This window comes from Schistocerca nitens, chromosome 3 (assembly GCF_023898315.1).
Source record: "Schistocerca nitens isolate TAMUIC-IGC-003100 chromosome 3, iqSchNite1.1, whole genome shotgun sequence".
Classification (NCBI taxonomy): Eukaryota; Metazoa; Arthropoda; class Insecta; order Orthoptera; family Acrididae; genus Schistocerca; species Schistocerca nitens.
The window spans coordinates 646,897,801-646,912,196 of NC_064616.1; the positions used below are offsets into that span (position 1 = coordinate 646,897,801).

At 42.5% G+C, this 14,396-nt stretch overlaps 1 protein-coding gene across 1 annotated transcript in view; it reads left to right on the forward strand.

The window, feature by feature from the left end:
• The window catches only part of LOC126248603 (pyruvate dehydrogenase (acetyl-transferring) kinase, mitochondrial), a 369,892-nt gene that overhangs the window by 287,172 nt on the left and 68,324 nt on the right, over positions 1–14,396 (forward strand). Inside the window, exon 3 of the mRNA XM_049949739.1 lies at positions 3,992–4,176. Coding sequence (XP_049805696.1) covers positions 3,992–4,176 — 185 coding nt within the window. The remainder of the gene's footprint in view (positions 1–3,991; positions 4,177–14,396) is intronic.

Below are 14,396 nucleotides of genomic sequence, written 5' to 3' on the forward strand. Positions count from 1 at the left end.
TGCGTTTCACACGATAGTTGTTTTCAGAACCCGTGTTTCCTACAGAGATTTTCGGTCTCCAGAAATGTCATAATGCACGAGCATAAAACATGTCCCGAAATTCTACAACACACCACAGGACTTAAGTTTTGTGCGTCTGTTCAACGACCATTCTTGGAAACGGGAATGACCAGTGCTTTTTTTTCCAATCATCAGGAAAACTTTTCTCAAAATGGTGCAAATGGCTCTGAGCACTATGGGACTTAACATCTGTGGTCATCAGTCCCCTAGAACTTAGAACTACTTAAACCTAACTAACCTAAGGACAACACACACATCCATGCCCGAGGCAGGATTCGAACCTGCGACCGTAGCAGTCGCGCGGTTCCGGACTGAGCGCCTAGAACCGCTAGACCACCGCGGCCGGCAAAACTTTTCTCCTCTAGAGACGTCCAACGCACTGCTGCCAGAAGAGGGGCACGTCCTTTCACCTATTCTACGTATAATTTTATTGGTATCCCGTCTGGTCCAGTGGACTTTACTCTGTGGAGCGGTTTTGAAATAGTTTTGGAAAAAGACGTTTAGTATTTCCCCCTTCTCTGAGTCATCCCCGGTTTCAATGCTGTTATGGTGTTGAGTTCTATCTGCAAGGAGTCCTGATATCAACCACATATATGGTGAGTTATTCAGTAATTTCGTATTTTGTTCACTGAACGATACCTCGGAACTGTATCTAATGCGCTCCTGAAGTCAAAGAACACAGCATCAACTTTGGTGCCGTTGCCTATTGCGTGCTCGAGGATCATATGGACCAGCGATCTTTGACTATAGTATTAGCGAATCGCCTCTGAGATAGATCATGTCATGTAAATGGATAGACGGAAGGTGTAAAAGAAAACATTCAGGCTACGTAATACAAACTGTTGTGTTCAGAGAAGTGAGATGTTTCGGTTCGCTTATGCTGGAAAACAGCAACTGATCTGCAGAAGTGAGTGCTTGCAGAATGCATCTAAGACCTATCCTCGAATGAAGTACAAATGCAATACATCATTATCAGCTCTCGCGCAGAATATTGCGACTAATTTCCCTGCCACAAAATTTAAGAAAAGAGTCTATATAAAAATCGTCATCGCCGCGTGTGTCCGTAGAACTGTCTGTTAGAATAAAGTTAATGCCGGAGTTAGTTACGCTGCTGTAGCTGCTGCCACTAACAGTGATAGTAGCAATAATAGTGATAATGATAATGATAATGATAATGATAGTGATAATGATAATGACAATACTTGTGGCATATATAAAGAGAATTTATAGGTGTAAAAGATAGGTGTTTTATGATACAGCGATTTCTGGGGAAAGGAAAGTTAAGGAGATATCACCATTTTTAATAATAATGGGAAAAGAGGAAGATCTCGTTGGGAAGAAGAATGTAAAAGGTAAATGAGTGTGTACAGGGACAATGGTAATCCTTATTGTTGCTTTAGTAAATGTTATTAACCGAGATCTAAAGCTGGGGATGTTATTCAAAAATGGTTCAAATGGCTCTAAGCACTATGGGACTTAACATCTGAGGTCATCAGTCACCTCGACTTAGAACTAATTAAACCTAACTAACCTAAGGACATCACACACATCCTTGCCCGAGGCAGGATTCGAACCTGCGACCGCAGCAGCAGCGCGGTTCCGAACTGAAGCGCCTAGAACCGCTCGGTCACAGCGGCCGGCGGATGTTATTCATTTCTCTAACATAATGCAGGAGGTTATTTAAGAGTGGGGCTCCTGCTACTGAGAAGGACTTCGAGAAAGTAGCTGAATGATGGAGTGGGACAGAAAGGATTTTGTTCTGATGGGAATGGGTATTTCTGCCAAGTTGTTCAGATAAGAGCGCAAGGGTCGAGGGGAGATACCGTGCTGTCAAAGGAAAACTCGGGGACTAGACTGGTTCCATTCGAATACGTGGGCCGCGGTGATCTAGCGGTTCTAGGCGCTCAGTCCGGAACCGCGCGACTGCTACGGTCGCAGGTTCGAATCCTGCCTGGGGCATGGATGTGTGTGATATCCTTAGGTTAGTTAGGTTTAAGTAGTTCTAAGTTTTAGGGGACTGATGACCACAGATGTTAAGTCGCATAGTGCTCAGAGCCATTTGAACAATCGAATACGTGGTTTTGACGTTTAAGAAAGGATAATTCCCGTATTTCGAGGACATACATTGAGAGAGAATCCTGATAAAATTCCGCTTTCTTGGAAAAAGATGTTTTCCCTGCTCCTTTCTAAATGCTACAGTAGCGCGTTCTTTCTGTCATATATTTAACCTCACTCTTGTCAGGTTCTCAGGTTCACTACATTTTTAAGCTGACAAGACCACCAACAAAACAATTTATTGATAACAAGCCGGATATGTGGGCTACAATGTGTACGCGAAATGGGCACAATAAAGTGAGGTATAGGACTGCTTTCTGTCTACTGTCGTAATTCAGTTCAAATGTTAGATGCATGCTAAAGGTGGTGATAAGCAAAATTAGTATCGCATGCCTATAACGCATCTGTTAAACATAGCCCCGAAACACAATGATCAACAAAAGAAATATACATCACGTAACGGCTGCAGTTCCCTTGTGGCACGCGCAAGAAGCAGCGTCGAATTTCCAGTTAGTTTTCAATTCCAATTCTATGTACCGAAAGCAATCAGCAATATATGTAAATGTCGAATAACTGACTTTTTACGATATGTTGTGCGTCATGCACATACTGGCATTGCGAACAGTTCCACCGGTAAAGAGAAGGACTCTGAAATACCTGTGGCACACACGTCTACAATTAGTCTCACCGCTAATGACTACGTGGTGGATAAGCAAGAATTTATTTAACGTGCAATGCGTAATGTATCCCAAACGTAAAATATGCGCAACATTTCATCAACGACACTGCACATTTGTCTCAGCGAGCGTATATGGAAAAAAAAGGGGGTCAGTATCATAACGATATTACCTCTTACACCAAGAAAAATGAGAGAACTCGTCAGTAAACCGTGTATTATTGTTGCATCAATACACACACATATTTTTCTTACAGTATCCTCATAAATAGCCTTCAGCCAAAGTGAGCTGTAATTACGCTGAGGAAATGCCAAAATAGCAACCGTAGATAATTCTGTTTGTCTCGCCTCTAGCGACGTATTCAAAGACAGCGGCGCTACCATCTAGCGTAATACGGTCGCATTATAACTGAATTTATCAGTCGGTTGGATATCTCATAGCCACTGCTGTGACACCACCGTCTCGTTCGCCCCTTCTCCGTTTGGTGTTCATGAAGTCAGGAAAGAACAGATTAGCTGTTAGTATATGCTAATATATCATTATACCCTACCTTCTGACCATGTTAAATTCATGGATTTTCCATCAGCGTTCTATTATTCTCATGCAGTACCGTAAGATATTTCCAAAGGTCATAAAGGATAGATATATTACTTACTGGAAAGTGAAAAATGCTTCAGTCTACATACCAGTCGCTCTTCCTTTTTGTCATATGTTGATTTCCATAACAGACTTCCCCTTCTATTCGATGTTCTGGAATTTTCGTGAACATCAATGTCTAGATATGTACTCCAAAAAATGCTATTCTGTTCCATTAGACCAGTTGTTCCTTGCTGAGTTAGGTCTTCTGTCAAAAGTGTCTGATAAGCATATTTCGGAATTCGTCTGTAGGATGGTTGACGAATGTTTAGGTGGACACCCTACCTAGCTAGTCACTTGTCAGCGTCATCTTGTTTATTTTTCAGTAAACTAATAAGTACATTAAACGTATATATTTACCGAAAAGATAACTGCTGCGAGCAGACTAAAAACTAACGTTAATTCATGTATAAACTGCTATTAATGATAGTTTAGAATCTACTCGGGAAACGCATGTTACAACGGGAAGAGTAGCTCAGAAGTGTCCTAGTAACTTTGTGTGGCTCGGTTTCAGCAGGCGGATTTGTGTTATACTTACAGATGGAGGTTGCATTCTTTTGTAGGTTCTGCCAGGCGCTGATCAAGATTCGAAATAGACATACGGACGTGGTCCAGACGATGGCACAAGGGGTCCTTGAGCTGAAGGAGTCGCACGCGGTGGACCAGGCAACGGAGAACAGCATCCAGTACTTCTTGGACAGGTTCTACATGTCCAGGATCAGCATCCGAATGCTCATAAACCAGCACAGTGAGTCTTCGCATGAAACCTTTCTTTTGTGGTGTGGCCCATTTCTCCTCTGGCAGCTGTAACCGGACGGATTCGCATCGACGTCTTCCGTTTCACTTCAGCACTCGTGTCGGAAGACACGCGTGTCTTTCCTTAAATCCTACTATCCAGTAAGCTAACCATGTTTGCCTATACACTTAATGCTGCGTCTAATATTCGTTGTTTCCCTTAAATTCATTTTCTGATTATCTCCTCATAAACTAGAAACGTATCGTCATCAGATCCTCCTCTAGTGCCATAAGAAATGCGTTGTATCTTTGCATTTTCAGTCTTCGCGTAGTCTGCTCAGTAGCACGCTCACTATTGCGTGTCCCATTTTAGAACATACACATCCGTGCACTTTCTGCTCTATAATGAAACCCCACGCTATTATTTACCATAATCCAATCTCGCACACAGCAATTTCACTCGAGAACGGGTCGATTCCAGTTTTCACATGTCCTTGCCACAGTTGTGCTGTGCTCTTCGTAGAACGTTTCCTCTAAAGCATGCTACGCAGACGTAGCAGATTTGAATGTGGTCAGCTTCCGTTCATTTTTTAAATTTCTCGTTGAGCAGGTGCTCTTCACCCCTGACACTTTTTCATACGATCGTCTTGCACCTTACAGGAAGATTCGAATGATAATGTGTCTCGCATTACAGAAATATAATGGAGATTTTCCGGGAAAATTATTCTAGTCGGCTAGTAGATAGATAGTGTCGGCACTTGGGCTAGTTGTCAGTCTTAATGTCTTACTATTAAGGAATCGCCACAACTCGTGTTCAGAGGGATTTCAAGAGGACGGTAACCCTAATCAGATCTCAGGCTGTGGACACTCTGTGTTGGATGATTAATAATTAGCAATTTTTTTCATCTACAGAGATACTGAAGCTACTATAGAACAAAACGGGCGAACTACTTTTTAATGGCTTCAGTGGCCCTCGAAAAGATCTGTACCGTGATACAAAGCTTGGTAATAGCTGGACTGAAATAATTCCCAAAAAAATGCCCGCGATATTTCGATAAAGTCAAAGAAGAATCCTGCTACAGCGTAGTTTACATAAATTGCCACGTAAACAAAGCAAAACTACTGTGGTGACCCTCACCGCAAACATTAACACGGTTTTTCTTTTTCCGAGAAATGTAAAACGCCACTTAGAAATGCTCCTGACATAATTAAGAAAAGCAGCAGTTTCTCCAATAAATGCGTACATATAGCTTAGATTATTAGACGTGCAGAGAACTCGTCCGGCTTTGCGCACTTTCATTTTTCCTTAGTTTCAATATTTCCAGAAGCTCATTACATGTTACGGGTGGCTATATTAAGTGGAACACAGAATACGTATAAATTCGCAAAAAATTCAAGTTTTGCCCCATTATACTTTTACGAACTTCCAGAATGCTGGAATAATTGTAGGTCAGCAACTTCTGTTAATCAGTACAACTAAAAACTAGCCAAAGTTGCGAATTTCACTTTTTTGTATTTACTAGATGATCTGTATGTGCCGTAACTGTTCATTTGCACTTCATAATACCTAATATTTTTGACATGGTTTTTGCATTTACGGAAATACCATTATGACCATCCGTTACGATGATTTGAAAATGGGTCCCGGTCGGAATCTAGTCATCGATTAAATAAAAACAGTGAAATTGGCATCATTGGCTGGTTTTTCTTTGTACACATTATACTTTTGCCTGGAGACTGCTATAGAAAGGATAGAATGTGTAAATTTTTGTTTCAGATTTATGATGAAAACTGGAAAAAGGGAACCAGTCCCATATTACGCACGATCCCTCTAACGGGCTAGTGGGAGCGCTACTTCCATTAAAATTTTTTAGTGTGTCAGCAAACTATCTCAACACTCAATTCCGTGGACGAGTGGTGATGTTCACAACACACAAAGCAGCTATAATACACTGTTCTGAGGGGGAAGCCGTAAAAATATAGCACACATTCTTAGACTGAGTGTTTTATCTAGTGCAAGAAGAGTAAAGACGCTTTTCCATGTAAGTTCAATAATGTTCTAAACAGTAGGTGCTATATTTATACTGGGAACCGAGAATTTCAGTAATAGTTCACCTGTACTGCTTCAGTCATGAAAGTCATTCTGAACTGTTATACGTACACTAAGTGCTGTTTTCTGACACACACTCTCGTTCCACAAACTGATTAACACTAGTAAGTATTTTAAAGGTATTTGTGAGTGCGTATACTAATTATAGCCATATTAGGATCAGTGCTGAATGGGAAAAAACTGTATGCAAATAACTCTTGTCTTCTTTTTTTAATATTTTCAAATTGTACTGCATGCTTGGAACGTTATTACGAGTCTGTCGTAGAAAAAAAATGGTGCTGATTCTGGATGAATCTGTTCAAATGGCTCTGAGCACTATGCGACTTAACTTCTAAGGTCATCAGTCGCCTAGACCTTAGAACTAATTACACCTAACTAACCTAAGGACATCACACATATCCATGCCCGAGGCAGGATTCGAACCTGCGACCGTAGCGGTCGCCCGGTTCCAGACTGTAGTGCCTAGAACCGCACGGCCACTCCGGCCGGCGTTTCACTTATCGAAGCTCGTAGAAGTAGTACAAGTATGTGTAGCGGCATAGATGAACTATTTTATATTCTATCTGTACTGTGTTCGCAATCGTTAAGACACTGGATTTTCGTACAGTTGGTGTGGGACTCAGTTCTCTGTCCGTTTATCCAGTATATGGTATGCCGTGACTACTTTATATCGTTTAACATACATGCCGGCATATGTCCTTTGAAAAGTGTAGGATCGAGTTATTTCACCACCCTTGTTCACCTTGACGTAGAGCTTCGACTCTGATTACCTCGTCGTCGACGGGACGTGAAAACCAGACGTTCCTTTCACTTCTTTTACTGTGGTCGTTATTCGCGCTTTTCCGCCACTCTCTTGAGTAAAATGCGTGCGTTTTCTATATCTAGGATATGCAAATAACTTTCAGAAATTACTTGTTTTTGATCGGTTTAGCGTGATATCTGAAAGACAATTGAACTTGTCATGTTTCACAGGGCGCTCGCAGATGTGAAAGGCTCGACAGGGGGCAGAAGTAGTCCTTTAATCAACCAATGGTCGAACTGCTTTCGGCTGTATCTGACACTTTTCGCGTAGCTTTAAATACTCCACTGTTTCCTTACGATCGCGTCGATCACTCATTTGTGACTATTGATATACTTTGCTGACACTCTTTTTACATGCACAGCTTATGATGGTACAGATATCGATCCTGTACTTGAAGGATCGAATCTACCCTTCGGTACAGCGCAGCAGCTTCGCTGACAGGGATGCCCCACAATTTTGGACGGTACAGATTGACACTTGGAGATCATTTGGCTCGAAGGAGTTTGTCGAGTCTCAGCAAGCCCGCAGTGCAGATCCCAGGAGTTCGCGCTCTGCGAATCGCGCTTAAAAAAGTGAATTTGTTTTTTGTTACTGCGGATTATTGTCACTAGAGCGGAAGCGTGCTTGCAGAGCAGATTCCGAGAGTAAAATAGTGGAATATTTTGTGGAAAGAGTATTGACAATCGCACCAGAGTTAACACTGTGGAGCAGGATTTCCACTGCAGTGGACTGCTTTTAATGGTCACTGCTCTGGCGTTTTCAATCAGTCTTGAGGCTGCAAATGCATGCAGGGCACAACGCCAGTACGGAGTGCCCACTGCAGTGGACTATGTGACTTTGCATCGTCTGAAGTGAAGTGATTGAAAACGCCAAAGAAGCGACCATTAACGGTTGTCCACTGTAGTGGACGCTATGCGCCACAAGATTAAAACGCGAGTGGGGCGCTCATGTGTGAGAGCGAGGAGAGAATTTTGAAGCTCATATTTAAATTCCGTATTGGGGAATTGTTGAAAAATGGAAAAGAGATCATACAGTAATGAATCAGCAATGATAAACTCATACAAGCTCCTAATTAATGAGTACAATTGTGTAGTGAGTGCAATCTGAAAATGCAGGGGGCGTGTTATATGAATTCAAAGTGAAATAAATTAACTGTGTCGTACAAAAGTGTTCACATATTACAACCTCGCCATTATTTATGGAATATTACGGAAGGGACAGAATCGTACAAGAGTGTGGGGGAATAGACAGGGCATGCATCGTAGGCTCACGCTCAGAACTTCAGTATCCATGTGTGTGCGCCATGGGAGTAAGGTCACCCTCTAAACCTAGGTATATGTGAACGTCTGATGCCTTACTTTTCCAACTAGCCAACTATAGCAAAGAATAATCAACAATAAAAGCAATGAATAGTAAGGGAGCGGCTTAAAGGTTCAGCGTACAAAATAAAGTCGTTTTAAAAGCTTAAGTCGCTGTGGCATGCACGCGTATGACTTGACATGGTGACGTGGTGCCAAGTGCTGAAGTATACCTTGTCTTCTCTCTTAATTCTGCACGCATCTGCTGATTTCCACTTGCAGATAAATCTTTTGTGTGTACTGAAACCGCACTCTACGTAACTCAGTCTGTTCAGTTCTCAAGCAGTATACTGGTGCTAATGGTTTATAGTTTATTCGTTATTTATGCTTATTTATTTTTCATTTAGTTACCATATGAAGGTTAAGAAGATCTCTCTTGCATAGAGCCATACATCTTAAAAATTTTACATTTTCATATACACAGATTTGCGTAACAGTTAATAGCAATATGAGTGAGTGAACTACCGCTTATAATAATTATAATCCAAAAGGAAAACAGAGAACTGAAAGAAAATGTGGAGAGTAGTACAAAAATGGGAAAGAGGGAAGACTGATTAAAACGAGATGAAAACTTTGGATAACGATTGATGCGAGATTGTAGTTAATGTTAGGCAGGAACTATGTGAGCAGTAAAGGCTAGGATCTTGTTACGACAAGAGAGAAATTGTTTACTCAGTTTTCAAAGTGGATACATATTTAACTTCCGATACCACGAGGCAAATTGTCAGATATTTTAATGCAAAAATTGGTAACACCCGATTTCGGATTGGTCTTTTACTTGATACGCGAGGGGCTAACGAGGCAAGTATCACGAAACTAACCAAGAGATGCGACAACATTAAATATTTAACAGTCAGTGTCAATCACTTTCGTTTACTATGTGTGTGGACGTGAGAGTTGTTGTCACCACAAGACGCGTGATCGAAAAGTAAACAAAACTAAGTCCACTCATTATGTATTGTCCCGTTCCTTATCTAGAGCTAAGAATCCAGGTTCTTGGCAGAGTGCATGCTCTACGTATGTGAGAAATGGAACGTAATGGTACTAGCTGTAAACTACCTACGAAAATGGCAGAAAACCTAAATCTGGGTGGTCGGACGGCAGCTTTGAATCCAGATACTTCTCAATAGCAGTCTAGCGTGCTAAACAGTGCGCCATCTCATTTACAGATTGAAATTTTTCTGTATTGTAATACAAACATTTTGTTTCGCGTTACGTGGACTCTTCTGAAATTTCATTTACTGTTCCAGCTTTCGGTACATGCTTTCAGCGAATAATGCTACACAAAGTTGGGAGGAGTTCGTTGAAAAGTTAATACTCGTAAATTTCTCAACAGAGAGATAGTCGCAACGCTACTTCCTTTTACGGAATGATTTACATTTTCGTTTTCTTTTCGATTTACACATTTGATCCATTTTTTTATTGTAGCTTCCCTAAATTGCGAACCGGAACTCCACCGATAAAATTGAGAATGTTGTTTAGGGATAGTTCGTGAATGTACTGGTCTCCGGTGGATCGTTACAGAGTGGAGAGACCTATCGTCTCGGGTGGATCGTTACCGAGTACTTGCATTCCGTTTAATTTCTTACCCCCATCTATCTTCGTATAAGTATTGCGCTGAAAATATCTACACAGTAGTCCAAATGCTGACGGTATGCGCAGTTTGTCTCGTTTGGAAGTAAACTATGTGATCCAAAGTATCCGGACGCCCCCAAAAACATCCGTTTCTCATATTAGGTGCATTTTGCTGCCACCTACTGCCAGGTACTCAATATCAGCCACCTCAGTAATCATTAGACATCGTGATAAAACAGAAGAGGGCACTTCGTAAACTCACGGACTTCGATCGTGGTCAGGTGATTGGGTGTCACTTGTCACACGTCTGTACGCGAGATTTTCACACTGCTAAACATCCCTAGGTCCACTGTTTCCGATGCGATAGTGAAGTGGAAACGCGAAGGGCCACGTACAGCACAAAAACGTACAGGCCGACCTCGTCTGCTGACTGACAGACCACCGACATTTGAAGAGGGTCGTAATGTGTAATAGGCAGACATATTTCCAGACCATCACACAGGAATTCGGAACTGCATCAGGATCCACTGCAAGTACTATGACAGTTAGGCGGGAGGTGAGAAAACTTGGATTTCATGGTCGAGCGGCTGCTCATAAGCCACACATCACGCCGGTATATGCCAAACGACGCCTCGCTTGGTCATTTTCAGTCAGGTGTCCGGATACTTTTGATCATATAGTGTAACTCTTCGCCCTCAAACTTGCATTCTCAAATGCTCAGTTATGTATAGGGCTAGTTTTTCTGACAGGGTTAGTTGTACGGTAAAAGTGATACACAGCAGTATAGATAGGTTTACTGATAGAGTTCGCCAATGTGCACCTGGTGTGCAGGTACACTGAAGGCGATGGAAGAGCAACACAGCAGCATCGTCACGGTACTGAGGATTGTTGCATTACACTTTGTTTTGTGTTGTACGTTTTGATGATAGCCTAATACAGGCTTCTAGAATACTGTGTTGCTATTTTCACAGAAGCACAGGTAACTTGAGTAAAAACCGTTAACCTAACCTAACCTAACCTAACCTAACCTAACCATAATTACATTGTCACTCTGTAATTAACTTCCTGAGACCATAACTCCCTGATACCAAAATGCTCGAAAAAAAAAAAAACCTCTGAAATGTTATTGATGGAGTTCAGATTCACCTTGTATATCCATAGATATAAGTTTTACACATGTATGAGATGAAGGGAGAAAAATTCTCTTACATGTTCGAGATAATTCGTAGCAATCTTGAAAAGCAAGATTACAAACACTGTTTCGCTGAATTTATTTAAAGTCAATTAACCTTCAATGACTGTCATTCAGCATGCTTGTGGAAGACAGACATAAAGTCTAGAATAAGATACTCTGAACGCCTAAAGCCCTGAAAACTGGAAAAAACCTACACACCACATTGCGAACCAGTTCATGTAACAGAATCATCACCCTAGTGACATAAAAACGCCAGTAAGCAGTAATAATAATCTGTTAACAGTTAATGTCCACCTACCACAACCTAAAAAGATACACTATAGTAGCTGTAAGCACAAAGTACACTATCCTTCTCATTGGAACAAATTGTTTGAGGTTATAATTTACGCCCAAAATTTCCGATACAGATTTTGCCTACTTGTTGTTTGTAATAAACTTGCATCATTCCAGAGATTCCGTTCTACACACATCAAAATGAGTTTTGCGTCACCTCGGTTCCGAGAGTTCGGGAACCTGTACAGAAAATTGGAATAGAGATTAACATAAACATCATTTCTGCCCTTTTTATTGCTCATGAAAACCACACATTGCATGTTGTACCACCATATAGCGAGACCTTCAGAGCTGGTGGTCTAGATTGCTGTACACACAGGTACCTCTAATACCCAGTAGCACGTCCTCTTGCATTGATGCATGCCTGTATTCGTCATGGCATACTATCCACAAGTTCATCAAGGCACTCTTGGCCCAGATTATCCCACTCCTCAACGGCGATTCGACGTAGATCCCTCAGAGTGGTTGGTGGATCACGTCGTCCATAAAGAGCCCTTTTCAATCTATCCGAGACATGTTCAATGGGGTTCATGCCTGGAGAACATGCAGGACGCTCTAGTCGAGCAATGTTGTTATCCTGAAGGAAGTCATTCACAAGATGTGCACGATGGGGGCGCGAATTGTCGTCCATGAAGACGAATGCCTCGCCAATATGCTGCCGATATGGTTGCACTATCGTTCGGAGGACGGCATTCACGTATCGTACAACCGTTACGGCGCCTTCCATGACCACCAACGACGTACTTCGGCCCCACATAATGCCACCCCGAAACATCAGGGAACCTCTCCACCTTGCTGCAATCGCTGGACAGTGTGTCTAAGGCGTTCAGCCTGACCGGGTTGCCTCCAAACTCGTCCCCGACAATTGTCTGGTTGAAAGCATATGCGACACTCATCGGTGAAGAGAACGTGATACCAACCCTGAGCGGTCCATTCGGCATGTTGTTGGGCCCATGTGTACCTCGTTGCAGGGTGTCGTGGTTGGAAAGACGGACCTCGCCATGGACGTCGGGAGTGAAGGTGCGCATCATGCAGCCTACTGCGCACAGTTTGAGTCGTAACATGACATCCTGTGGCTGCACAAAAACCATTATTCAACATGGTGGCGTTGCTGTCATGGTTCGTCCGAGCCATAGTCCGTAGGTAGCGGTCATCCACTGCAGTAGTAGTCCTTGGGCGGCCTGAGCGAGGCATGTCATCGACAGTTCCTGTGTCTCTCTCTCTATCTCCTCCATGTCCGAACAACATCGCTTTGGTTCACTCCGAGACGCCTGCACACTTCCCTTGTTGAGAGTGCTTCCTGGCACAAAGTAACAATGCGGACGCGATCGAACCGCTGTATTGGCCGTCTAGGCATGGTTGAACTACAGACAACCCGAGCCGTGTACCTCCTTCCTGGTGGAATGACTGGATATGATCGGCTGTCGGACCCCTCCGTCTAATAGACGCTGCTCACGCATGGTTGTTTACATCTCTGGGCGGGTTTAGTGACACCTCTGAACAGTCAAAGGGACTGTGTCTGTGATACAATATCTATAGTCAACGTCTATCTTCAGGAGTTCTGGGAACCGGGGTGATGAAAACTTTTTTTGATGTGTGTATATCCCGAGTGTATTTTTCATCCTCAGGATGCCACAAACGGCTTTTTTGACTAAAATTATCAGTTTTACGCAGTTCATGTTTCGTGTTGTGTCGGTGAGTATGACCGAAGAAAACAAACTGATTTGAATTTCACCGACTGTCGTAAGAAGCCTGTGCGTGCGGGCACTGAGATGGGCTAGATGGCATAATGGCGCAAGGAGCATGTCTCTTCCTTGCAGCCTCAGTGAGAGCAGTTTACATAAAATAAGCTACAACACATACATCCAAATCCATGTAACTCCTGTAAACTGCTCTTCCGCGGGAGGATCACCTTCGGATAAACTATCGTCTGAGCAAGGTGGTACAGTAGTACATATTGGGGAGAAGCGGGGCAGCAATCGTGGTCCATAAAGAATTTTAGCTGAGTGCTAGGATGGTTCCTTCAAGACCTTGCAGATTCCCTTTGCTATCCCTTTCATTGTGCTCAGCCTCCAATGTCCTCGATATCATCGACATGACGGTAATTTCTAACCTTCCTTCGTTTCGAAGTGTGAGTAGTTCACATTGATCCGTGTGGTTCAGCGGAGAAGTAAACAACTTCTCTCAGTTTTTACGTTGTCTGTGCACTTACAAGTAGTTTATTAATATTCAGATATACGTGGCGAGTCCTGAGAGTGATAAGAGAGCACACATCTGGCAGTGGTTTCGCCGTGCGCCATTACACTGCCAAAGGAGGACTCTTTCAGAGAAAAAAAAAATCGCTTCAGAATACTTTGCTGAAGGACGGCATTCCTGCGGTCGCAGGTTCGAATCCTGCCGCGGGCATAGATGTGTGTGATGTCCGTAGGTTAGTTAGGTTTAAGTAGTTCTAAATTCTAGGGAACTGATGACCTCAGATGTTAAGTCCCATCGTGCTCAGAGCCATGTGAACCATTTGACAGCATTCGATGGGACCTTTGTGTCAACGCTGTAACCTCAGTTTGTCAAAACATAAATTTGTAGCGCTGTTTGTAGTGGGACATCCAATTATTTTTATTCACACTTCGCATGGTCCTGTTATTCCTGTTACGAACAGTTAATTACTAAGATAATTCTAGTGCCCTTCTTTAGAGTATAAAAAAGTTACATTAATAAATCACACATCGTAAACCACACATTACTTAAAACAGCTACGGAACTATAATGGAAAGAATGTCGGACAGTAAGTAAACCGAAGGCGCATAGAAACTAATTACAACGATGCAGCAGAGGGCATTTTAAGTTACGATAGCTGTAGGCA